This window comes from Pavona decussata, unplaced genomic scaffold (genome assembly GCF_977016875.1).
Source record: "Pavona decussata unplaced genomic scaffold, jaPavDecu1.1 SCAFFOLD_143, whole genome shotgun sequence".
Classification (NCBI taxonomy): Eukaryota; Metazoa; Cnidaria; class Anthozoa; order Scleractinia; family Agariciidae; genus Pavona; species Pavona decussata.
This window is the reverse complement of record NW_028145556.1, coordinates 2,386,412-2,412,500: the sequence shown is the minus strand read 5'-3', so window position 1 is coordinate 2,412,500 and position 26,089 is coordinate 2,386,412. Positions and strand designations below refer to the sequence as shown.

The 26,089-nt window shown below is 39.3% G+C and overlaps 3 protein-coding genes and 1 pseudogene across 3 annotated transcripts in view; 2 read left to right on the top strand and 2 right to left on the bottom strand.

Annotated features, from left to right (window-relative positions):
• Positions 1 to 7,056, top strand: part of LOC146466575 (ribosome production factor 2 homolog) — an 11,989-nt gene extending 4,933 nt beyond the window's left edge. Inside the window, exons 5-10 of the mRNA XM_085127080.1 lie at positions 2,139 to 2,220; positions 2,305 to 2,381; positions 3,627 to 3,726; positions 4,052 to 4,154; positions 5,786 to 5,930; positions 6,603 to 7,056. Of these exons, the coding sequence (XP_084983206.1) occupies positions 2,139 to 2,220; positions 2,305 to 2,381; positions 3,627 to 3,726; positions 4,052 to 4,154; positions 5,786 to 5,930; positions 6,603 to 6,776 (681 nt within the window). The 3' untranslated portion in view covers positions 6,777 to 7,056. The remainder of the gene's footprint in view (positions 1 to 2,138; positions 2,221 to 2,304; positions 2,382 to 3,626; positions 3,727 to 4,051; positions 4,155 to 5,785; positions 5,931 to 6,602) is intronic.
• LOC146466576 (uncharacterized) lies at positions 34 to 1,686 on the bottom strand (annotated as a pseudogene).
• Positions 7,057 to 7,691: 635 nt separating the features above from the next.
• LOC146466574 (uncharacterized) lies at positions 7,692 to 13,026 on the bottom strand. Its single transcript, XM_085127078.1, has 7 exons — positions 12,836 to 13,026; positions 12,365 to 12,515; positions 11,480 to 11,540; positions 10,751 to 10,902; positions 9,560 to 10,039; positions 9,022 to 9,201; positions 7,692 to 8,120 (listed from the first exon to the last, which is right to left on the bottom strand). The coding sequence occupies exons 1-7, from the start codon at positions 13,004 to 13,006 to the stop codon at positions 7,975 to 7,977; spliced, it is 1,341 nt and encodes a 446-aa protein (XP_084983204.1). The 5' UTR covers positions 13,007 to 13,026; the 3' UTR covers positions 7,692 to 7,974.
• Positions 13,027 to 13,086: 60 nt separating this feature from the next.
• Positions 13,087 to 26,086, top strand: LOC146466573 (peptidyl-prolyl cis-trans isomerase-like 4). Its single transcript, XM_085127101.1, has 14 exons — positions 13,087 to 13,317; positions 13,432 to 13,499; positions 13,847 to 13,911; positions 15,196 to 15,313; positions 16,848 to 16,990; positions 17,534 to 17,630; positions 18,697 to 18,813; positions 20,510 to 20,634; positions 20,716 to 20,782; positions 21,770 to 21,881; positions 22,318 to 22,396; positions 22,872 to 23,289; positions 25,067 to 25,134; positions 25,825 to 26,086. Exons 1-14 carry the CDS (start codon positions 13,248 to 13,250, stop codon positions 25,940 to 25,942), a joined length of 1,665 nt encoding a protein of 554 aa, XP_084983227.1. The 5' UTR covers positions 13,087 to 13,247; the 3' UTR covers positions 25,943 to 26,086.
• The last annotated feature ends 3 nt before the right edge of the window (positions 26,087 to 26,089 follow it).

Sequence of the window (26,089 nt, the reverse complement as noted above, 5' to 3'; positions counted from 1 at the left end):
GTGTAATCTTCAATGGGTATATTAGCATTTAAGCTATCCGGGGACCCCTTGGGGTAGGATAAATGGAAAATAGTGCGCCACTTTTGGCTGCCCTTTTTGGGAACCAGGCCAAGGGGATGAATTTGAAAATTTTTAAAAGGGGTGGATTCAAAGGGGCCAGCCAGACGACCAAGCTGGACCTCTTCGAGCAGGTTTTTTTCAATAACTTGGGGTTGTTGGATGGCAGAAGGGAGATTCTTGGCAGCTCTGGGGAAACGTTCACCTTTGTAACCTAAGTGAAAACCATGGCTTAACCCATCACAAAGTCTAGTTACAAAGGTTTGATCAGGGTGGGTCTTAAGAAGTTTGTGTAGCAGGGAAACGTTTACAGGAGTTTGGGGCTTATATGATATGACAGCTTTAGCGGTTTGAGTGTTTTTTATCACCCTGGCCTCTAGTTTTTGAAGGGGTGTCATCGTGTCGATAGGCAGGGTGTTCTCCGTTGCAGAGCCTACAGCGGTGGCTGAAGGGGCAGGGCTCCTGGCTGCATTTGGCACCTCTGTTGTAATTGTTGCAAGTTCCTCGTTGGGTAGAATTGGGCCTAAGGGCAGAGAGGGAACACCCATGAGAAAAATGATCCCCACTACCACATATGGTGCAAGAGGATTTTGCCTGCCCTGTAAATTTCAAGAGATACAACTGGATATCCCTTTCCCCCCAATTAAGGGAATGATTGGAGGCAGCTTTCCTACGAAAGTCTATATCGTAGGAAAGCCACGCAAAACCCGCGAACTTACGGTAGGCCGATCGGATAATCTCCTGGTATGCAAACATCTCGACAGCCCTGTGAGGGAAGGAAGTCAGCAAGACTGTACAAAAAACAGCAAAGGCCGAGAGCCACCTATCGATGGAGTCAATGTGGGTTTTCTTCTTGCGGGCAGGGGTGGGGATGTTAACTTGTTTCCCTTCGAACGAAATAGAAACCCCGGGGAGTTCGCTTTCGTTTAGGCAGGAGTTTTCTGGCAGCAAAGAATCGAATTCAACAAACTCACCGCGTAAGATTGCTTGCTGGGTCTTCTGGGGAACGTGGGCAGCGATGGATGACTGCATGTGGGAACGAGATTGGCTGTAGTTCGAGGAACCAGCTTGCGTAAGAAGGCTTGCGACGAAAACAGGGTCAGATAGCTGATGTCGAGCTGGAGGTTGAGGAGGGGACTGCAAAGGCTGTTGTGGTACGGGTGATGGGTTAGCTGGAGCAAAATTTTTAAGTTTCTCATCGACTATGGTGGCGATGAGGTCTGCTAGCGCGGCTGGATTTTGAACAGGGGAAGGCGGAACGCCCCTTTCGCGGACGCCATCTTGTGCTTCGCACGAGGTTTCTCCGATGTCACGTCCTTCACTTGGACCAGCCTGCGGCGGATCTCGTCGATCGTTCCGTTCATTCGTCAAATCGCCGTCCTGGTTGGGCTGCTCAACCTGATCGGGAAGATTAGGAGCGGCAGGAGGAGGATCGTTGCTCGCGCGAGGCCTTTTGGCTGCTGGATCGGCAGAATCAGCGCTTCGCGTACGCGATGGTGGCGTATCCACGCTGATGGTGCCAAGGCGCTCGATCATTTGTTCGCGTGTTCCGGCGATGGGTAGTTGGTTTTGAGCGAGTAACAGGCGAAGGACCTCGTTTGTCACGCCCGAAAAATCCATGAGAAAAACTTTGCTGCTGCTCAACTTGCAGCCTTCCAAGAAAGTGGCGATTGAAAAGACTGGCACAGAATAAGATGCAAAGCAGGCTGCCGTATATGGAAGTCACATGTTAAGGGTGGACCGCAGTAATAATGCGGGCTCAATAGTTGTTGCTTGCCAACATTAACCTTTATTTTATGCTAAAATGTCAAGAAAAAATATCAGTTATATTCATACAGGATACTTAATTGCTTCATCTGAACCTTTTGGAGACTTTCAAAAAACAGGTCCTGGTGACATCGCTCGTCCAAATTCAGAGCTCTTGGTTCCTTGGAATGTTTCTTGATAGACAGCATCCCTAAGATATTGATACTGTTACCTTTTACAGCGTGTAGGCATTTAGTGGAAATAAAGGTAATTAAAATTAACTTATTAATTTGTTATATTTTGAAGAAAGTTAACTTTTAGCCTATTTATTTCAGGAATTCTTCAGTGTCAAAAATGATGCTTCATTATTTCTCTTTGGTTCACATTCCAAGAAAAGACCTCACAATCTTGTTCTAGGTATGCTGTCTTTTTCTCTGTATAATAGTTGACAAAAATGTGAATATAAATTTTGAATTGAGAAACAATTCTTTCCCTTTCTAGGTCGCTGCTTTGATGGTCATATCTTGGACATGGTAGAATTAGGAATCGATAAATATATATCAATGAAGGATATGAAGGTAACATACCTGGAAAGAGACGAAAGTTTAGCTCTTGAATAAGATCAATCCCACCACAAAAAGATGGTGGTCTTTGTTTGTTTGCTTTTAAAAAAAAATATGAACGATACTTTTTTTTTAACTTTTACAAAGCTAAACCCTAACCACCTGAGGAAACTGGTCATAACAAGTGTACTCTAGGAGGATTGGTCTTGATAAGGGGGTGGGGGAGGGGTTATACAAGACACTCTCTACGGGTTAAACTGCAAAGACTTTTAATTATACTGAGTTGGAAATTTGAGCTGGCGAATTAATATTTGAAATTACTTCTACTTTCAACTGAAGATGGTCGTTGTACAACCGAAACATGTCTTGTAAACTCAAATGTGTCGTTATTCTTATAAAAATTGTTGCTAGTCTGCTTCTTTCTAGATCTTTTCGAATTAATATTCTGTTTGCCTGAAGCTTACGTGGCAAGTAAATCAGAGCACATATGCAAGGCCGCGTTGTTCGAAAGCCGTTTAACGCTAATCCACAATTAAAAGTTAACCAAGGTTTTCATCTCGCTCATTAAAAATGATTTTAAAGGCTCATTTTTAGCTAATGGAAAAGAAAAGTCTGATGCAAAACTAAGGTACAAAAATCTTTTGGACGAATCCTTACGGATTAGTGAATATACTCGAATCAAAGTTCATGTTAACCCAAGATTAGCTTAATCGGGTTTAGAACAACTGTATCTTCTCAGTTTTTACCCTTGATAGAATGGGGCTATTTACAGCCCTTGGACACTGCTTGGAATGAAAGAAAAATTGCTAAAACTCCTGACCATGAGCTTCTAGTTGCAACTAGAATGTAGATGTATTTAACTATAGTGTCATGTTTCTAAAACATTTAAATGAATGCTCAAATTATCCAGGCATATTGAAGTTGCATACAGTAGATTCTGCTAGTTACATGTACTAACTAAAAGTACCTTGATTGTTTGTGAAGAAAACAAGATGGTAAATATACAAATTTAATATTCAATGAGGTAATAATATTTTATGAATTAGTTTAGCACATTTTTCATGATAAAATGATCAATTGCGTTTTGAAATCCAGATTAATATAATAGAATAAAAATGACAGTACTGTTACAAGCTTAAGACAAAATTTTCTTTAGCATAAGCGCAAAGCCAATTCTAAACTTTCTTGTTGCCTACAGCTTGGAGCGAGTCTTGCAAATTATGAAAGAATGTTTTAATTTCCTGCCATTTTTTTTTTCAGACACTCAAGTGTTCTGTTGGTACAAAACCTTGTTTGATATTTTCTGGACAAGAATTTGAAAATGACACAGTTTACAAAAGACTAAAGAATATTCTCATAGGTGGGTAATATCTTATCATCAAACTCCATGGTCGTATTATTAGCCAAATAACCCACAAAACAAGTGCAGATGTGGTATTGCAATCCACCTAACCAAAAAACTGTGGAGAGGTAATTAAAAATTAATATCACAGTGTCACTGCGTGGCAATACATCAACTGAGATTTACAATGTACTTTTTAATTTATATCTGGACAGCAAACAAATGTGGCATGCAGCTTTTCCCAAATAGGAGATGATTTACTGAATGAAACAAAGGTAACGCTTGAAGTCCTACAATGCCTGTTTCATACTGAATACACTTCCTGCCTTATTTTTTATCACAGATTTTTACCGAGGGCCTGTGATTGAAAAAGTCAGGTTACAGGGATTGGAGCATGTGCTTCAGTTTACTGCTGTAGATGGAAAAGTTTATCTGAGAAGCTACAGGTAATGTTGGCACTTAATCCAACAGACTGTTTGGCCTAAAAAACTGCTCACAATAACTTTTTCTCAGAGATTAGCTGTGGGGCTAGCGTGGCAGGCTAAGGGAAAGGGAGAAGGGGAATCTGTGCAAGGGGAGTAGGGAGAGGGGAAAAGGAAGCTTCCTTTTCCCCTCTCCCTCAGGCACACCTGATTACCCTTCTCCTTTCTAGTGCCTGTCACGCAGGTTACTGTGAGACAAACAACAAATCGTGTTTGTCTGAGGGAGTATTTTTGAAGAATTACTTTTTCACTGAAACAAAACTTTGCTTGGTTGGCATTCTTGTTTGTATTTTTCTCAAACTAAGAGATCCCAATATTTCTGTGATAATTATTATTGGTGTGCTCGCTGCCTTCCCAGGGTAAAGCTCTCTACCGCTTGGATAAGTGTTCCTTGGTGTCATTGGCAACAGCACCCTTAGAGAGTTTTAACATCAACATCACCACTGGCCAGACCACTGCCAGATTAGCAGTGATGTCAGGGTTTTTGTTAAGTATTTGTGAATGATTAAGAGGGAGCAAATTTAATTTAGCTGGGACCACATGGTAGATTTGCTCTCATCCTTTTGTATACAGTGTTAAAAAAGCTGGCATGAAGCATATGATAGGCAAGTAATGGTCGCTGTGTCCCTGCTCTAACAAAAACCTGTGATATAGGCAACTGTCATATTTAAAGATAAAGGTGAAGTTACAACTGATACAACCATACAACCCCTGTATGTTTGTTACACAAAAACTAAAATGACTGATGGAGGGGGGGTACACTTTAAAAATAGGCCATTTTCAAGTTGCTATCAACCTCATTATAAAAGCGAGGCCAAGTGCAAAGTTTTGTTTGCATGTGAATGAAAACTAATTTTCATAACAAAAACTTTGCACTTAGCCTCGCTTTCGTAATGAAGTTCAAAGCAACTCGGAAATGGCCTACCGTGTAGCATGAAAATTTTGCGGGAGTTTTATTTTGCGGATTGGCGATATTTTGTGGTTTGCGGGAACAAATTTTTACGGCTCGAGATGACTGAAATTTCTGGTGGGGACTAATTTTTGCGATTCATTGTTCAAATAGCAGAAAAGTGACCGGCAATCATCGAGAATGGATATCAAAAATCTGGCATCGGAAACGCCCTAGCAAATGGTGTTCCTTCAGATGACCCTATTCGTGCCAAGCTAATGTACTGAATTGCTGTACACTTGACATTTTCTGTCCTTTAGTACATTGTTTTGTTTGCAATACAGACTACCATATGTATCTAAGCTCTGGTTGCCTTTTCCAATGGAAAATCATGTTAATGTTCTTGTTTTAAGTCCAATTTATAGCGCCCCAGTGCCACAAGTCTATTACAAGCGATGTTTTTAATTTGACTGAAGGGAGTTATTTTTTGCGGAGTTTTATTTTGCGGGTTTTTTTCTGCGGGAATTAATTTTTGCGGATCAAGGTCAATCCACAAAATCTGCAAAAATTAGAACCCGCAAAATTTTCATGGCACACAGTAGTCCATTGCCAACTTGGGCCAAAAGCAATGAAAAATAACTTTCTGATCACAGGATTGCATGAAGCCATGAAATGATTACTAACAGCTTTGAATTCCTATTTTCAGAGTTTTACTGAAGAAATCAGGAAGTAGAACACCGAGAGTTGAGATTGAAGAAATGGGGCCGTCTCTAGACTTAGTTGTAAGAAGAACACACCTAGCATCAGATGATTTAATGAAGGCTGCAACAAAAGTCCCAAGGGTGGTGAAGGTAATAACATTTCAGTTTCTTCTGTTTGATTTAAAAAATGAAGTATTTTTATGTCAGCCTTGTCATCTTATGAAGACTGATAAACAAGAAGACCATCAACTAGCACTAATGATGAATATGCCTTGTCTTTGTAGAGTTTAGTTCATGCCGTAAATAGGCAAAACATCTTAAGTACCTAAAACTTACAAATTACAGACATTTCACTGTTACAATAACATTATTGTGACAATACTGCAACAAATTTTTCAAGCATTGTTGTATAGCATGCTTCCTACAACTTTCTCACAACACCCCAACACACTCTTTTGAAATTTTGTCGGATACATGTGGATGTACAAAACATTGCCCATTGTGACACTGCCTTCACAGCCCCTTGCAAATTCTTAATGTTTCATCCATCTGGATTAACAGTGCCAATGTATGTGCTACAATCATTTTTTTTCTAACACAACAAATGATTGAAACTTTTTTTTTCACCACACACGTTACAAAAACAAAAAACAATCAGAAGAAAAAAAAATTACAGAAAAGTGGCCAGGAAGCCTTAGGAGAAACCATAGGGCTTGCAGAATAAGGCTTCCTCATTGCGGTATTGTTAAATATAAGGTTTAGAGACTGTGAGACGGTATATTGCTTGGAAATGGAAATTTGACACAAGGTTTCTTTTTGTAGCCCAAGAAAGTGAAGAATGTATCATTTGATGCCTTTGGAACCAAAGGAGGACAAGTTCACATGAAAAGACAGGACTATGCCAAGCTACAAACAAGGAAAATGAAGGGACTCAAAAGAAAACGAGACAGGTCTGCAGAAATACAAAAGGCAAACAAAGTCAAAAAGAAGAAATGACTGGGAATTTAGAAATGAACAAATACAACAATTGCCACAAGGGCATCACAACAGACAATAATTTGTAATTCCTTGATAACAAGCCAGATATATATTGTTTTATTCACACAACACAAAGTTTCTGGTTGTTTAAAATCTATGTTTTTAAGGTATAGTTCTATCAAGTTTTCAATCAACAGTTGTGTTTTTAACTGCTGTCTATCATAATGGCCTCAACTTGTAAGCAACTAACAACAGAAAAAAAAAATGAATAAAAATCCACCAAAATCATTTCCCTCAATGTTCAAGTAATATGCAGCTGTTGGTCAAACACGGGACATTTTTGCAAATAAGTTACAGTTGGAATTGCATTATACAATGATCCAGTTTTTAAATAATAGGAGTTATATCAGTTTAGAAAAATGTTAGACGAAATTTGACAAATTTACAGATGTTTGTATGATTGGGGGTATACAACATACCCCCAGTCATACAAACATCTGTAAATTTTTCATTTTTCAACTTACATTTTCTCAGCTGATATTACACCTGATATGCTGAAACTTTGCAGGGTACTAAAGTAAAAGTGCTCTTTCTAGTGCTGGTATACATTTTTAATTTTAACTTTAGTTATTTGAAATTTTGGCCACCATTTTGGAGAAGGGTCTATTTATGGGCCAACCAGTCTGATCTGCTAGTTCTGACAAATGGAAAGAACCCGGGTTTGAACTGTTTTCGTTGTGAAACCCAAACAGCTTTTTAATGCAAAATTCCATTCAGTAATACCCGCTCCCCAACCACAAACAAAACAGAACAAAACAAACAAAAAAAAAAAAAGATCCCATTGCTCCATGAAAATAACCCCATCTTATAGACTGTCTGTTCAAACTATCTTTTCAAACATCAAGCATCACACACACATATATGACACATTGATTCTTTTTTTTTTGGGGGGGGGGGGGGGGGTTATCTTTGAACTCTGTCCTTACAATAGTCTTTCCACTTTTACACAGACTCGACGGTCTAAATTGTGACGGCTTGCATGTAAAAAACCCGCCATTATACGTAATATAACAATATTTCAAGCTTGGACTAAAAAGGTCAAGTCTTTTTTGCCGTTCATGGGTTTGCAGAATCCATGTAGGCAACGTTTCAGGTTAACTTTGCTCAAATTAAGCCCTTTGTTAGATACAAGACAGTGCATGTTCATTTGTGTGTTTTATGTGGAGTTCAGGAAGATGATACTCTTTCCAGCTAATTTTAACCTTCCAGTTTTTACCAAAGCCAACATGAATGCCTTTGTAGCTGCTCCTAAACCAAGAAGATTTCTAAGATCTTGCTCAAGTATGGCAGGCTCAAGGTGGTCTGAAATCAAGACAAAGAAAAAGTTCTGAATTGAAGAAAAATTCTTACTCAGAAAACAATGGCATTGAATGACGTGTTCTTCCCCAATAACGTTCTTCTAGACATGAGTCCACTTGTAACTTATTTAAAAAAGAAATGTGGGTGGGTTGGCGGGGGGGGGGGGGGGGGGGTAACCAATTTGGTACAAAAAGATTCATTCAGGTTACAAGTAAAGCTGAAGTCACTTTTTGTCACCTGTTAAATTTGTTGCCACTGACTCAAAAAATGGGCCGTATTGCTAAATTGAGGGATATGAAGTTAAGGGGGATTAAACTAATAATTAAACTTATAATGTTAGTAATAAAGTTGGGGATTTGCACTGATTTTGGTTGGACTTTCCAGGATTTAATTTGAGTTGCACCCACATACTATTTATTCATTTATTTTGCATATTGGGAAGAGATGGGACGTTTGAGGGTGTTGTGGGAAATAATGAGAATTATGTTTTCTCGTCATGCCCACAGTACCATATATATGTTGTGGTTGAAAACTTTTTTGGTTTAAAAATTTTCAAACCAGTTTGATTTTTATTTCCCCTTTGTTTTGAATTATGGTAATGAATACTGCGCAAAGGAAAATAAAAATTAATTGAAACTGGTTTGAAAAATTTTTTTAAATTTTTATCTCAAATAATAAGTAAACATGTAACATCTGGTTCCAGAATGTATCCATACCCCTCCCCCAATACAGAGGGGATTGGAAATTCCAGGGGCCGGGGTCTCAATAGAAGAAAAGTATGTCTTTCCAAGAGGGGGGCGGGAGGAGAAAAAAATCCCTTCAAGTTGAGGTATGGATATTTTCAAGTTGCAGTGTAGGCTCATGCCAGTCACAATCCAGGAAAAACGCATCACTGTGTACTTACCTTCACTGTTACTCAGTAAAAACGTATTTATTGTGTTGAGATGCTGATTAATGCACTCCAAACTAAACTGGTTGGCCACATAAACTGGTAAAATGCTGTATTCTTGTTCATTCAAAGGCTGCACAAACATGTGCTGAATGTGGTGATCACTGGTTTGTACAGGAGGTAATACAATGTCATCTATAAATTAAGAAAATCAGTAAATAAATGAAACATTAACCCTTTAAGCCCCAACAGTGATCAGCGTCAAATTTCTCCTTGTTATTTATCAATGTTTATTCAACCCCTAAGGTCAAGAGAATTAAGGATATGATCACCTAAGGTGAATTTTCTTGACGTTTTAATAACTTCTCCCCAGTACGTTTATAAGAAATGTATGGAGACAAGATACACTGCAGGAGAATTTGTTCTTTGATATTAGGGGTTAAAGGGTTTTAATGGTGACTGTCATGGCTTCCAAATGTAAAATAAACAATAATGAATGTTCAGTAATATTTTTAAATTCTCTTAAACAACAATAACCCTTGGATTTACACACCTGGTCTCAGAATCTGAACAGAAGTGATGTTAGGTGGAGATGGCAGACTATCAAAACAGAGGGGTAGCTCTGGCCTGGGGGAATCCACTCCAGCAGGAACACACGCCCTGAGCCCTGGGGTGCCCATGATAGGAGGTGCTGGGAGATCAGGAGATCCAGGTCCTGGTGAATCACTCATTGGAACATCAACTCTCTCACCATGCCTAATCATTGGTGTGACTGTGACAGGCAGTGATGGAAGATTGGTGTCCTGTGGTGTTGATAAATTACTTGCTGGTGTTTCTGCAGCCTCAGCAGCCAATCTTGATTTTATCATGGGTGTGGTTGTTTGCGGCACTTCTGGAGTTAAACAAGGTGTCAGTTGCCCTTTATCTTGCAGTGTTCCCTGTTTGGGTGCTAGTAGTCTCTGTGGGGTCACCTCAATCATTTTGGTGAATGTTGCTGGAGGTACAGGTGACTTAAGGAGATCCTCAGGATTTTCTGTTAAAAATCAATTTTCAAATCAGTTTGAATGCCTGACTAATGGCATGATGTAGCTGATGGCTAGTGGTCTGTGTATATTAAACCTTACGCTGCAGGCAACATAGGTCTCAGTTTTAGTCAGCTGAATTACAGAATACAGTATAGTTGAAATTTTTCTTTAAGAATGTTAAACAAAGAGTAATTTAAAACGTTTTATTCATCAATGAAATACTTGAACACTGAGCCTTCTAGGTTCCAAGCAGACTCCCCATTCAAAGCTTTCTGAGTGAAGCAAGAGTGTCAGATTATACTCAGGGAGGCTAGAATGTTCATAATCCCGTATTTACCTTTGCAAATGCTGGGTTTGTAAAACAAAACCTGGAAAAGCAAAAAGCTAGGGGTAGGGGTCAAGGGAATGCTGGAGGAATATGAGACAGTATATCTTTCACACTCCCCCACTGGTGACATTCATCAACAGCCACAGCAATTTTATGCACTCCCATCCAGAGTTTACTTGTCATGTTATTTATAATCATCCAGTAAACATTGGTTTGTATATCAAGAAAAACTTAAATTGTTGAAATGAATAATTGATCAATCCAGTGGACTGTTCCTCAGCCTCAGCAGACTGATGATAATGATGATGATGATGATGAATTGATCAATTTAAGCTCAATTTGTCTGTGATATTGCACCTTACAAGGAATTTAGACTTTTAAAACATGGCACCTTTGTTATCAGTCTGCTCAGACTGGTTTGTTTCCATAGGTGGGTCCTGTTCAACATCTGAACCATTCTCAAACAGGACATCCCCATCACCACTGTCTGACTGCTCAGAGCTTGAAATAGGATGGCTTGTCTCAGATGTTTCCATAGCAACACTATATAAATACCAACCAAACATTTCTCGTTACAAAAAGTGTGCTTTAAATAAGAATATAATGTTTATTTATCATAAATTGGAAATGAACTTCTGATCACTTATCCCTAACCCTATCAAAGGCTGTGTCAGATCTTCTAAAACTTCTGGGTTAATTAGTAGACAAGATAAATTTAAATTTAAAGATACACACAAGGCACAGAGTGACCCACACAACTGCCTCCACATAGAAGTTAAATGAAATTGGCACTGTTTACTACTATTATCACACCCGAGGCAGATTAATGACGTTACCTGTCCTGTGCATTAGTTGGATAGATATTAGGCTATCTGACTGTTAAAAACTACATACATAGCTACATGTACATACATGCAGGAATTGTCTCATAGCAGAGCATGATGAATCTGACTCCTGTATGTGTAGGCAGCATGTGAGTCATTCAAAGCGAAAACCCTACCACTGATGTTGCCATTTTTAAAATGAAAGCCCTTCAGTACCTTTTCGGGTATATTTATTTTCAAATTTTACATCTAGGTCTTGCAGAATACAAAAGGTTACTGTTAGTGTCGTCACTCACTTTTTCTGTTCTCCATGGTTTCTTGCAGATTTTGTTGACTCTGTGAGATCAGGCAGTTTTTCTGAAAAACACAGCACCCATATGATTTAGTGTAATTCTCCTCTTTTACAAACTAGTTTGGTATAAAATTTTAATTTGGGTGTGCATCATGACATTTCCTATAAAAGAGGAAGGTACCTGGGTGGGGGGGAGGGGGGAGAGGAGGACTGTACTCCTTGGAATTGATGGTTTGGTGGACAGGAACAATTAGATTTTTCTCCTCGGGGAGTTAACTGCCATTTTATAAAAACTATGTGAGCAAATTTTCTTTTGATTTGTCCGCCAGCATGGCGGCAATGCAGACCACCTATTGTGATTATAGGTGTGGCACTCAGAGGTCATCACCCGTACCTTATTTTTCTTTAAAATTAATGAATTTTGTACCATTTTAGTGCTGATTAGACCCCCTTTAAAAAAAAAAAAAACCTTTTTCCCATTTTAGATCAAGGGGAGAGAATCCTTAAGTATTGAGGGGCTCCTGAGAAGGGCATTTTCATTAAATTTATATCCTGAAAATCAATAATATTGCATAACAAATCACGGGACAGTTCCTGGCAGTGTTACTACTACGCTCCATAAAAGCGATCAAAATTGGATTTCTCCTTACAGCTGATCACAATATAGGGAAGGCAATCTACATCTACATTTATACATGGCAAAGGTTGCCGATCGCGCCACAGCATCACATTTCATTCATTCGTTCATTCATTCATTCATTTATTCATTCAATCATTCAGTTTGTACTGTAAGTATTTATTTACTTGCAAAATTAATCACTTGGTATTCATAGAGATATATGTTGGTCTCTTCATCTGATTAGTAAAAATGTTCCAAAACTCAAATTACCTTTAGGTCTAGTGTAGCCATACTTTTCCAAGTGAGTTTCTAACTCATTCATTTGCTCTCTTGTTTGTGCCATGAGTCTCCCACAAGCCGAAACGAAATCTCCGAATAAAGCGTTCTGTTGTACTCCTTCAACTTTGGCATTCACTTCTCTCTGGTTAAGACACAAATAGTAAGCAAATGATCAAAATTTCATTTGATATGAGGCAATTGAACACAGAAACTAAGTTGTCTCATGCTATTAGTAAAATCCTACAAGCCCGCCATTAATAATTCCTAAGTTGCTTATAATCTTGTATGTTTATAAACTGTAAAACGGTATTAAAGATATAGCCAGTATGTACATTGCCTTCATCCCACCCAAGTTTATTTACCTACAACAGCTTTCAGCGCCAAATTTTGCATGTAAGATTTAGCTTTTAGAAGCTTAATGCATACTTCCCGTTCACCGTTTATTCTGTAAGCTTTACTTACCTTGCAGTTTTTAACTTCCGTAAGCGTTTCTCGCAGCAAAACACAGGCTCGATTTTCATTGTAAGAAGAAATTTCCGAGTTTTCTAGAATCCCTTTCAGTTCGTTAGATTCTTTGTCAAGAGTAACTGCAAGCTTTCGCAATCGGCTAAAAAATTCCTCACAAGAAGTCATTTTGTTTTGGATCGTAAATCCCGCTCTTTTGCACCACGCTTTATGTAGGCGGCATGTAATGTAACAAAGAAAATTAGTACCCAGTACTTCGTGTGTGCAAACCAACATGGCGGCATCTTTGACGAGTTGTCATCAACGTTCTGTTTTTGGTTGTTTTATTTTAATTTGATTAGACCTTGCTTGTTCCGAACTTTCTTACACCAACATATCTACTAGGTGTTGAAGTTTTGCATGAGAGAAAATGTCTGTGATTCTTGAAACGACGCTGGGAGATATCGTTATTGATCTGTTTACAGATGAAAGACCTCGAGGTTAGACAGACGTTGTAAAGTTTGGTGAACTTGAAAGAGCTCGTTCTTGCGTCAGTTTTTTCAGGTTCAATGAGCTGATTGTTATATACACTGTATTTGTTGTTTGTTTTTCAGCTTGTCTCAACTTCTTAAAACTGTGCAAGATAAAGTATTATAACTACTGCTTGTTTCATTCTGTGCAGGTGACGAAAGTTTTAATATATAATCTTTTCCTCTTTGTTGGAAGTGAATTGTTATAATCATTAATTGTGGTTACATTTTTCTGACTCAAGCTCTATTCATAATAGCTGTTTGTTTATGAGAGTATATGAAAGCAGTGAAATGCATAATTAATGTATGTAGTTGTGCAGAAATCTTTTCATCTTGAAACTTGTGTGATTAACTTTTTTAAACCTAAGGACAAAGAACTATTCTCTTGTATGTTGTTGAATGGTTGTTAGAATAATTTCCAAAATCACAGAGCTCTATACAATAAATATGGCAAAGTTAATGATTAGATTTATTGGATTTTGTTTACTCTGCAATTTAGCAAAATTTCCTGGCGCAAACTGGAGACCCATCTGGGCGTGGCACTGGAGGGGAGTCTGTTTTCAGGTACTCAGCAAATTCATCAATAATTTGTGCTTGAAGATTTGTGTGTGCACTTTGCTAAGTTGATTGGTAACAACAAGAAGCAAAATCAGCATAGCATTATCAATATAAGTTGGTCTTCTACCAAACCCATCTTTCTAAAATTAAAAAATAAGGAGGTGACAATGCTTTCATTCCAAGGCCTCTTTCAGAAGCAAGTAAGCAAACTTGCTTTTATCATTAGCTCTATTCTAAAACAGTTTATGTTTTAGTGTTAAGACTCATCCCACTCTTAGCTCTGAGTTTTACATTCAACCTACGTCATGCATGACCAGTATGTCTGAGCATGAAATGGTCATTTGAATTCCTCTTTGTAATGTCCAGCATATGAGTGGAATCTTGAACATTTCTCTGGAAATCTTTTTGAAAAAGATGCATTAACTGGGAAAAAATTTAAAATACTTGGCAAACAATAATCGTTATAAAACTAGGGAAACTTCTACAGGAAGTCTGAAATCTCGCTGGCGATGTTGAAAACTGACATGTAAATTTCTAAAATCTGTTCAAATTTAAAAAATACTGGCCATGCCTGACATAGATTGACTGTAAAGCCTCAGCAGTGGTGAATAGATCTAGGGGAGGACCCAGAAGAACCCAAACCCAAGGCCCATAAGACGGAGGTGCTGAGATATTTCGTTTGAAGAGAAACCAGTCAGGCATTCAAGAGATTGTCCCCCACTTTCTTGAAGCCATTACTCTGTGCATTTTTAGGTTGAAATTTTGTAACTTTTTCCCGTAAATCACAAGAGTTAATAAAATTCATAATCGGACTTGATATAATTTAAGAGTTGGTGGCTGTCAGTAATGGTTTAATTTTTAATGCATAGCTCAGTTGAAGAGCATGTGATGTGACTCGATACTATGTCTAAATAAAGCTTGCAATGTGTCTACCGATAGTAATGTATCTAATTGATAAATTAAATGGTTTAAAATGACTTGAAAGCTACTTTCATTCTTTATTTGGCTTGTGTCACTAGACACTGTGGTCAAGTACTATTTTTTGTCACTTCGTAAACCATTCCGACCTGTGGAAAACACGGATTGAAAAAGACACAGGCCCAAGCTATAATGGCACAAAAGTAAAGGGTTTTTTTTGATCCTTTGAGCTATTCTAAAGCATGTAAAAGCATTTGCCATACTTTTGCATGAGTGTAGGTTGTGTATTATTAAATCGGATGAATGAAGAAGGCATTTAAAAGTTATGTGTCAGCAGTGTTACAAGTTTATTTTTTGTTTATCTTCACTCAGGTACCTTTATGGAGATCAAGCTAAATTCTTTGAGGCAGAAACCAAGCCTCGTATTAAGCACAAGAAGAGAGGAACTGTTTCCATGGCAAATAATGGAGACAACTTGCATGGATCTCAAGTTAGTCAAACTACATCAAGTTTAATAAACTTTATGCATGCATGCAACTTGACCAGTTGTGAGCAGAAAGTCTGAAAACAATTCAGAACCAGATTCGTGAAGCCTTCCTAATTTAATATGTATCTTAAAGACGGTGCCTACTTTTGTCACTGCGCATACGTTCTGTGCATTTCGAGATACTCGGTTTTCCTATGGGTGGTGCCTTCTAACAAAGGGATATTTTTGCGTGGTTTAAAATTATGCAGAGAAAGCAGAACTTAGCAAGTGCTCTTGGTATCCAAAAAGAAAACTGGAGGTAACCATGCATTTTTCAGAGATAATAAAGTTTAAATTTGGAAAAAAAACGCCATACATTGCTTTGTATTTTACTGCTTTTTAGAATAGTTGTTGTTTAATTATCTTTATTACTTTTGTAATAAACCCATTAGAACAGAGAATTGTGAAATATCATAAAATTTGAACTGTGGGTGAAAGGCCTAAAATTTAATTATTGGAAGGCACTGCTTGCATATAGACAACTTGAACAGTTGTGAAAGAAAAGCTAAAAAATTGTAATTAATTTACTATATTAACGCCTATGTCGCAAATGGAGGTTGGGTGCCCAGGAGCCAGGGGCTGGTACCGCCAACCCAAACCCAGGTAGGTAGAACACCCCATAAGCCTGCCCTACCCAGAACCCAGCCACGAGCCCCGCCCGCAACCCAGCCCCAACCCTAGCACCCGTCACACTGAGACTAGAAGCTCAGTGGAAAAATAATAAGTACACAAGACAACAAACTTACCCTAACCCTAACCAACCCCCAACACCAATCCCCAACAATAACAAGGTAACACTACTGGGAGGGAAGGGAGGGAAAGAAAAGCCCAATAAAACGCGATAAACTAGCCACGCCACGAAATACGCTGAGAAGAGCAAATTTCCGAGCACGTGCAAAGGAGCACGCCTAAACTGCAAGAGAATACCGCTGGCCACGTAACTGCCTGCAGACCTGAACCAGGCCCCAAACAGTAATGTAACAACAAATGCCCAAACGCTAATGTGCTACCCGTGCTCAAACTATACGCCAATAAACGCTAACGCCTCGCTACGCCACGCCACCAAGGAGCAAACTTGCTCCAAGTCGTTAACTAAGTTAAATTACATTTAACCCTATTTTATAAGCAATATTTATTATAGTGTTTCTTCTGAGAGGCTATCAGCTGATAGTTCCCTCAAGGAAGTTTGATGTTGTTATAAACAAATATTAGCCCAACAAGCAAGGCTTTGAGCCAGGATTAACATGCTAGTTGTAAGAACGTCAAATTTCAGATGGGAAACTATCAGACTCGAGTAGTCCTGAGACGGAAATACTCAATATTGTTACATTTTAAATTTATTGTTCACCACTAAATTGTCTTCCACACTTCCACGCAAAATTCACTGAAAGTGGCACCTTGAATTTACAGTTCAACAATGACATTTAAGACTAAAGTTTGTCAATCTCATTTGCCGACTTTAGCACAAGCTAAGAGATGCTTTTGGATCTGATTTTAGTTTTTCATTACATTGGGAGATGATCTGGATTACCTGGACGGTCAACATACTGTATTTGCAGAAGTTGTTGAAGGATTTGATGTGCTGGATAAACTAAATGATGCAATTTGTGATGATGAACACAGGCCTTACCAAGACATTAGGTAACAAAAATTAGTTGCATCATTGAACGGCTGGGTGTGTAAAGAGCCAGTGTTGAATTTTAGATCTTTTCTTTGATCTTTTTTCTTCTTTCCTTCATTGTTGTGACAAAATTTGGCAAGAAATCATTAATATTGAAAACAGAGACCTGTATTTTTTCACAAGTTTGAATGAACAAAAAGCAACGAAAACAAACAGGGCTCAATTTAAAATTGCTGTAAAAATCCATTACTCATGTGTAGGCACCCCAGATTTGGTAAAAACTGCATTCACTGGATGGACTTTATTTGCTAATGGTGCTGCTGCATTGCTGCCCTTCTGTGTTTTTTACACATTCAAAGGGTATTAACATGTGGAAATATGTTGTTTTCAGTTTTCACTTAAACCCTATCTACAATGTGGGGGATGAGGGAAGATGGAATCTGCCTCTGCCACCTTTGAACATATTGTATTGTATCAGTTACTGTAGAGCATCCATTTTCTTTGTTGGTTTTATTACATTGCTGCAGACAGTGAGTAATTATTCTTTTATGTTGTTCACACAGAATAAACCACACAGTGATCTTGGATGATCCATACGATGACCCAAGTGGCTTGGTAATACCTGATCGATCACCTGAACCAACCAAAGAACAGCTGGATGTAAGATCGTCACTTGTGTTGTGTTAATGTCTAGTTTCAGAAAATGCCCAAATCCTTGGACCATTTCATCCTGAGATGTGCAGAATGTATGTGCAGTAGCAAAAAGAGGCAACGTCTAAGGTTAACTTCTGTTTAAACTCATCACCAGTAGATGAGCTTGGGAACTGGTGCCTTACAGGTCGGCAGGGGGCCTGAGCACTTCAGGGACAGCAAGGAGGTATCCAAGGCAACCCTGTGACCGGGAACCACTCCTGCATGCAGCCGCCACCTGGCACCGTCATACTGAAAAGGACATCAGACGAAATTACTTACTATACCCTATACTTACCTAAACCTATGAATCATGAGGGCGGCAGGGCTGGGAGCAAGAATCCGCAACGATTCACAGAAAAATTATGCCCAGAGATCCGCAAACCTCAGCTCAAAAACGCAAATGATCCGCAAAGATCAGCTGAACTGTGTCACGAAACGTCTGCAAACCATGAGGCGAGCTGTAAGCTGCAAGGGGTCACAATGCAGGTCACGTCCGCAAATGGGGGCAACCGCTGACCGCATTGGCTCGAGATTAACTTTGCCTAAGTTACATTTAGTCACATTTCAACTGCCCCTCAAAAATGTGAGAAATATAGGAAGCAGGGTTGCTGGTAATCATTGGCAAGTGTGGAACCAGAAAACTCCACCAAATAGCTCTTGCATTTTTTTTTTTGAGTTGTTGTGCGGTTTATAACTATGTGGGAGAAGCAGATTTTGGCAAGGGTTGGAATCTGAAAAGAAAATAATTAGAGATAACCATGCATTAATTTTTTTCAGAGGTAATTAAACTAAGCCCCAGTTTTCCTTTTTGTATTTCAATAGGCCTTGCTAGAATCTGCTTTTCCCGCATAGTCATGAACTGTAAAACTACCTCTGTATTAGAAGGCACCATCCTTAAGTGGCAGTGAACCTGCAGACACTGTTACCAAATTTTGCTTTTGTTGGCAGTACTTTCAGAAAAGTAAGGATAATTTTATTTGTATCTTGATGTTTAAAATGCATTCATGAACTAGTTTGCTTTGCTTATTCTCAGAGTGGTCGTATTGGAGCTGATGAAGAGATTGATGACACCAAAGGCAAAACCATGGAGGAAATTGAGGACATTATTGAGGAAAGAGAACTCAAAGCTGGCACACAGATTCTTGAAATGGTAAGTCAGCTATAGAGTACTAGAGTGTGATGTCATAAATATCTGAATGTTAATAATATTATAAATTATGATAGGACTTGTTAACATGTTCGGAAAGAACACTAAAAATCAGTGAAATAAATATTTAAACCGAACATAACATTGTTAAAAATCCCAACTGGTGGGTACCAATCAGTTGGCTATTTACAAATTGTGGCCCTGGATTTGAAAACAGGACTACCGTGAAACAAATCCAAGTGGTCAGAGTGGGGCTTGAACCCGAGACCTCGGAATTATGACTTGTTTATGATGTAATAATGGGTGGCTTATTTTTAAGGAGTCGGGTACTCTGTTTTAAGCCTACCTCAGATTGAACGGTTGATTTGATTTGATTGTAAATCTGAAACTTGATTAAATTAATAGAAGTGACTGGCATTCTAACTACTAGACCATGTGGCCTCCCTGCTAGGATGCAATTCCTTCAGTTGATGAAGTCTACATTGCTCAACAGCTGGTCATACAGTACATGTACATGTACTATGTTTCTGTATATTTAACAAGTGGTTGCACATGACACATTATTTAAAACCAGCAGTGTATCACATCACTGTTTTGGTGAAAATTTGCAACCAATATTGATGTAGCTATCAGGTGTGTTCATGGGTAAAAACACTGTGAGCATGTATTAATGCTACAACATACAGTTTACATGTGCTGGTAGCATTTCTTACCTACAGCTGTAACATTTATGATTTAATTGATTTGCAAGAAAGATTTTGATTGATGTATTTATTCAGTCAGTGCATGGTTAATAAAGGGCAATGGTTATGAAGCCCCACATTCTTCCTTTGTACTAGGTTTTTGTTGGCTTTTTTTGCCCTTGAAGGTGCACAAAGGTGACAACGCTCAATAGCACTCCAATTAAGTTGAAAAAACTGTCCAATAGAAACATACCTTTAATTTATTCAGTCTGAATGTGCGACCAAAAAACAAAAGGTTGTGCACTGCCAGGGAGCTTTCAACCTAAATTGCAGCACCGTTGTTTTTGTTTTCGACTTTCATAACCAGTCTCCTCTACTAACTATGGTCAGTGACACAGGCATACTCAGAAAAAGAAAATCCAAGTGCTCCTATGAGGAGTCGAACCTAAGACCTTCCACTGAGCTGCAGGAGACTCATGGGAACTAAGGCCATTAAACTAGGGTCATTTTATTTGTTACTGCCAGGTTCCTCTTATTCACACTCATTTCTAGATCACAACCACAATTTTTCTTGTTTTTGCAGTCTTAAAAAAAAAGATATTTATTTACAGTGTGATAAGTAGTAGGGTAGCAGGGATGGTGCAATGGTGAGAGCACTCGCATTCCACCAGTATGGCCTGGGTTTGATTTTCTGGACTCAGCGTCATGTGGGTTGAGTTTGTTGTTGGTTCTCATTATTGCTCCAAGAGGATTTTCTCTAGTTTTTCCCCCACCTCAAAAACCAACATTTTCAGATTCCAATTCAACCTAGAGAGTGTGCCCAATTTATTGTTTAGTGCTCTGCATTAAATACATTGACACTTAAATTGGGCGATTTATTTTATTCAATCAACATTGGCGAACTATTAGAACAATACTGACTAAACTGTACGGTAGGTTTTCAGCAGTTAATGGTTGACAAAGATCAAAGCCCTGAACCAATTTGCCAAGTCAATTTATATTTGTTCTCTTTTAAGGTTGGTGATCTTCCAGATGCTGACATAAAACCCCCTGACAATGTACTTTTTGTCTGTAAACTGAACCCTGTTACTCAAGATGAAGACTTAGAGATAATATTTGGGAGATTTGGCTCCATCAAAAGGTAAAACCTTTCATTTGATTTCTGTTGAACTGTTGTACATGGAATTTCCTGCTAAGTGGTGACTTTCCTGTTTTGTTTTAGTTGTGAAGTTATCAGGGATCAGAAAACTGGCGAGTCTCTACAGTACGCTTTCATCGAGTTTGAGAATGTGAGTGTAGTTGACACCTTCTTCATCCAATTCTTTTTTTATTAGCAGATTACACTCATTTTTTACACATTTTTCTTTTAAGTCGAAACCTCATTTTGTATACATACAGACATATTTCATTACTACATTCCCAAAGGGGATTTTCAGAGGTACCGATTTATGGGTAGACTATCTTGCAGATCTCCCTTTTCTCTTGAGTTCTGTTGAGGGGTAATCAATCCGTCGATCGCAAGCTCTCTTCTGGTCCCAATCCTCCTTGTTCCAATTTTTCACTACGTGTTTATACCACTCAGCAAACTTCGAGAGAGAAACAGACAGCAAGCTGTCTAGTATAGGACAGATCTTTGTTCACATGTTTAGCCTAATAAGCTACAAACAAATACACTCTATAAATTGAAAGCGCTTGAGAGTTTAAAATTGCTAATCGGTTGATTTTCGCAAATCAACTGGGCCGGGTTGTTCGAAAGCCGATTAATGCTAATCCACGATTAGAAGTTAATCGGCGCTTTCATTACGTTCGTTTAAAATGGTTTTAAAGGCTAATTTTGAGCTAAAGGTAAAGAAAAGTTTAAGTAAAAACTGCGAGCCAAAAATCTTTTCAAAGAATCTTTGTTCATTAGCAATTAAATTCGAGTCAAAGTTTGCGTTAATCCAGGATTAGCTTAATCGGGCTTTGAACAACTGGCTGAAGAAGAATAAAAAGGATCCCTTAAACAAAACCCCTGTATGGAAAATAATGCCCGAAAAATTACGTTTCATTATGTTTATAACAGGAATTAGTGAACGACTGGCCTAATAGCTTTGCAGGAAAGAACTTAACAGTTTGGTACTATACTTACTGACACCCTAGCTCCTTTGACGTTGGACATGACGCACAAATTGATAGCACCTCCCTCAACCTTGACCCAGCATACATTTGGAATTTAGCTGGCATCAAATTAAATAAAGATTGACATATAGCAATTTTCTTTCTGTTGTTTTGTTCAGGTTGAAGACTGTGAGCGTGCTTACTTTAAAATGGACAACGTGCTTATTGATGACCGGCGGATTCACGTTGATTTCTCGCAATCAGTTGCAAAAGTCCAGTTTCAGAAACAAGGTACAAAATTCAATTACTTTCCTTTAATGAGAAAGCAACGGCCTGCACTTGCGTTATAAATTTTGGTACATTTCTTCGCCGCACTCAGCCAAACAACAACGTGAAATGACAAAATTCAAGGTGTTGTGGAGAACGTGAGCACACGACGGTAAATTTTTCATTCTCTGTCTCAACTTGAACGCCGTTCTCACCTGTTCTGTTACTGGATAGTTCGGCCACATTATACAAGTTGAACGAATTGGAATAATCGCAAAGTAGTACAAGTAACACGAGCTTATATTTTGAAGCGACGTTTTCGTTGGCGTTGCGGTCGTGGTTTCTTAAAATCTATCATTTCCTGGCTCTGCTGCAGCTTGTTAATACCTTTTTTTTCACAGTCGTAACACTTACCCTTTGATGGAAACAAACTATTTAGTTTTTCTTTCTTTGTTAACAGGGGCTAAGCCAGTCTTTCCAGGAAAAGATGATAAAGACAAACCTAAATTTGCTTTGAAAGGAAGCAAAGATAAAAGCAAGTATCCTTTTACAAGTTTGCCTTGCAGTTTAGATATGTGAGTGTTGAAGGGCAGGGGGGAGGGGGGGGGGGAGAGAAGGGGATGGAGCAGTGGTGAGAGCCGTTGCCTCCGACCAGAGGGGTGGGGAGGGGGGCAGGGATGGCGCAGTGGTGAGAGCCCTTCCCTCCCAGCAGTGTGGCCTTTGGTTTGAGTTTGTTGTTGGGTCTCGTCCTTGCTCCGAAGGTTTTTCTCCGGGTTCTCCAGTTTTCCTCCATCTACTAAAACCAACACTTCCAAATTCCAATTCGACCAGGGCGCACGGACACCTTTCAATCGAGTTTCTCAGTGGAGAGCTCTTTGGTGCTCCGTGAGTAAAAAAAAAAATCCTTTTACTTTTTTACTCTTAGATAATTTTTCACGTCACGAAGCAGATTATCTTCATCGTAAATGAAAAAGTAAAAATGCTCTGAATTTTGTCTTGACTTGTTAAATCAAGCTATGACCTGGTATTTGATGACGACGAGCACAGTGAAGAAAAATCTGCATTAAAAAACAAGAGACAGCGAAGACAAGGCGACAGTGATGACGAACGCAGCAGCCCAAGAAATGAAGGAAAGCGCAGTGGATCAAAGAAAGCAGAACGTAAAAATGACGATCACAAAAGAACCAGAAAACCGGATGAGAGGGAAAGGAGAAAAGAGAGAAGAGACGGCAGCAGTGATGAGGACAGAAGGGAAAAAAGAAGAGATAAACAGGAGAGAAGAAAAAGTGCAAGCAGGGATGATGAGGATAGAAGGGGACGAAGGAAGATAGAAAAACGGGAGAGAAGGAGGAGTTCAAGCAACAGTGATGATGATGAGAGAACGAAGAGAAAAAAGAAGCAACAAAGAGAGGACATCTCTAGGAGCCATAAGGTGTGTAAATTAACAATAAACCAGATGTTACCTTACCTTACCTATCCACTTCGTGCCATGTGGCATATAAGGCCTCAACACAACTCCGCCAACCAGCTCTGCCAGCCGCTGCGATTTGTACCTCACTCCAATTCTTCCATTTAGCCTTTTCCCTTTCCCTCTCCGCCGTCCTTCTCCATGTTGTCCTTGGTCTACCCCGTTTTCGTAATTTGGATCTTCATCTGATTCATCACTCTCGCAACTTGTGCGGATTTTCCTGTAGTATACATCGTTCTCACATTCCAGTTCCCTATTCTTATCTGAGCCCTTGGTGTCATTAGTGGTTTGTTCAGCTCCTGAGCTTCCTCCCAGGTTTGGCTCAAGGGCGTCATGCTTTGCTTACTTAAGCAAGGTACCACATTGGCCCCAAGAGAAGATTGCCTTCGAGTGTTTACGGTTTCTGTAATCTGCTTTGTTTTAAGGGGGTGGGTGATTGGCCCACCGCCCAACCCCCAACCTGGAGGACCAGGGGCTGTTCTTTGTCTGGCCCCTACCCCTCGACCAATCCGGCATGGTTAGACCTGCCAGGGACTTGAGTCCCAGCCGGCACAGCTCTTAGGGTCATTGAGACACCCAAGCCTCACCACCACTACAAGGTGACAGCCCAAGGTGAAGAAACCAGATGGTATTGCTTAGTAATTGGCTTATTGCCGTGAAATGAACTACCTTGTCCAAGTCTGAGCATCGGCCTTTCTGAATGGTTGCTTGTTTCTATGTGCAACTTTCATTTCAGCCTGTTTTTATGGTCCACGAGCATGTTCGTTTTATTAAACGATTATGATACAAGCGATAAAGTGCTTGGACTCCCTGTGAGTTCTTGTATTTTTTAAATTTATTTTTCGCCTTGCCAGTTATAATTTCTGCTTCGCAATTGGCATCGTTATTTGCTGATACAGTCAACTCTCGTTATAGCGGACACCCTCGGGACCTCTTTTAGTGTCCGCCGGTAATAGGGAGAGTCTGTAATAGCGGGGTGTGAGCATCAACAGAGGTGGCGGCGTGGGGCTTGAGCCGAGTTCCAGTTATTTATGAGTTAATACGTAGCGACCCAAATATCTTGTAAAACTTGACAAGTGAATCTGCTAAGCTGTCCTTGAGAATGGAGGATGAGGGCTTGGTCTCTCCTTAAGAATCTGGAAGGAAAAGGCGCAAGAGTGAAAAAGCCATGAGAGTCTGTTGTACAGCCACCAATGAAATTTACGCGAAAATAAACATTCCAGAAGTCTTTTGAAGTCTGTTTTGGCAAATGACGAACATCAGACTGTAGTTTATGTCACATGTGAAGTTCATGGTGTCCGCTTTATCGAGAGTCAAAACAATAAAATTGTTATGTTTGTACCACGAAAGTGTCTGTAATTCCGTAATAGCGAGAGTCAGTTTCAGTTTAACTTTTGCCGGGGATCTGGATTTTGTCCGCAATAGCGAGTGTCCGTATTAAATAGCGGGGTGTCCGCAAGGCGAGAGTTGACTGTACTATCAGGCAGTGTGGCCGAATGGCTAGGCTGCCTGACTTGTAATCCGGAGGTACCGGGTTCAACTCTGACTGCTACCTGGATTTGTTTCTCGGCAGCCCTGAGTTTCAACTCCTTTGTGAGTCTCATGCTTGTAAATAGCCAGCTGGGTTCTTAATAATGTATTCGATTTGCAATATATGTTTTTCTGTTTTGAGTCGTTAACCCTGGAACGGCAAGAGGATTATTAGGTTATTTACTATATTAATATCATTATATCATTTCAGCACCATGAAGGAAAACATTCGTCGGAATCTCAAACCAAGGAAAGAGAGCACAGAAATAGAAGAGAAAGGTGCTCATTTCACGACGTACATTTTCAAACTTTTCTGGTGTAGAACGTATCCTGACCCCTTACTCACCCTCCCCTCCCCCACCACTACTAATTCATGAAATTCCTGGTCCCGGTTGTTCAAAGAGCGGACAGTTCTATCCAGCTAACAAAATGTATTGGTTGGAGTGCATTTTATGCGCTGGATAGAGTTATCTACTCTTTCAACAACCGGTGCCTGTATTCGCCCGCTTTATTGCGCAAAGCAAGGGGTTACTAACAGTTCTTACTCAAACCATACACTGATTGAAATGAAATTAATAAACATCGCACATGTTCAATTCCCGCTCTTCCGGCCAGCTGAAGTTACGATCTAGCCAACTGATCTGCCTCCTACCATTTGATATTTTCAACCATATTAAAGGTTTAAGAAAAAGGACAAGTTTTGATTTTTTAAAACATGTCTCGACAGCTCTTCTGTCGTCTTAAGTTTTAAACTGTTGTCGTTTTTCTGCCTACTTATATCCAGACCTTTCAGCCATGTTGTACCTGTTTGTTTCTAGAGTTTAAATACTCGGCACAACTATCACCTTGTGCTACAAGCACATACCGAGGGTAAATAAACGATATTGATCATTTTATTTTGTTTTACACATTCAGGGCAGTTGTTTTCGTCATTGTAATTTCTAATTCACGTATTCTTCCATGTGTTAGGGAAGACTCGCCCAGGAAGCAAGATTCGCAAGATGACTACAAGAACAAACATTCCGAAAAACACAAAAGCAAGCATTCTTCACACGATCATAAATGTCACTCGAGCTACAGACATTAGGCGCAAAGGACAAAGGGGAGGTTGCTCTAGAGCGGTGAAAAAAACGATCGCCATCCCAGCAAAACTGGCCAGTTTGAGTATTTTGAAAAATTGGAAGTATTGTGCAAACTGTAAAGCCGAGTGACAGGTTTCCTCCTGAAAGGCTGA

Bases quoted from the DNA above. Each gene is read 5' to 3' on its own strand.
- LOC146466574 (XM_085127078.1), bottom strand. From the start codon at position 13,006: ATGACTTCTTGTGAGGAATTTTTTAGCCGATTGCGAAAGCTTGCAGTT. The intron at 11,541-12,364 runs GTAATTTGAGTT...TGTGTTTTTCAG, and splicing joins TGGCTACACTAGACCTAAAG to AAAAACTGCCTGATCTCACA. The intron at 10,040-10,750 runs GTGCCATGTTTT...GATTTTTAACAG, and splicing joins TGAGCAGACTGATAACAAAG to AAAATCCTGAGGATCTCCTT.
- LOC146466573 (XM_085127101.1), top strand. From the start codon at position 13,248: ATGTCTGTGATTCTTGAAACGACGCTGGGAGATATCGTTATTGATCTG. The intron at 17,631-18,696 runs GTAAGATCGTCA...GCTTATTCTCAG, and splicing joins CAACCAAAGAACAGCTGGAT to AGTGGTCGTATTGGAGCTGA. The intron at 21,882-22,317 runs GTACAAAATTCA...CTTTGTTAACAG, and splicing joins AGTCCAGTTTCAGAAACAAG to GGGCTAAGCCAGTCTTTCCA.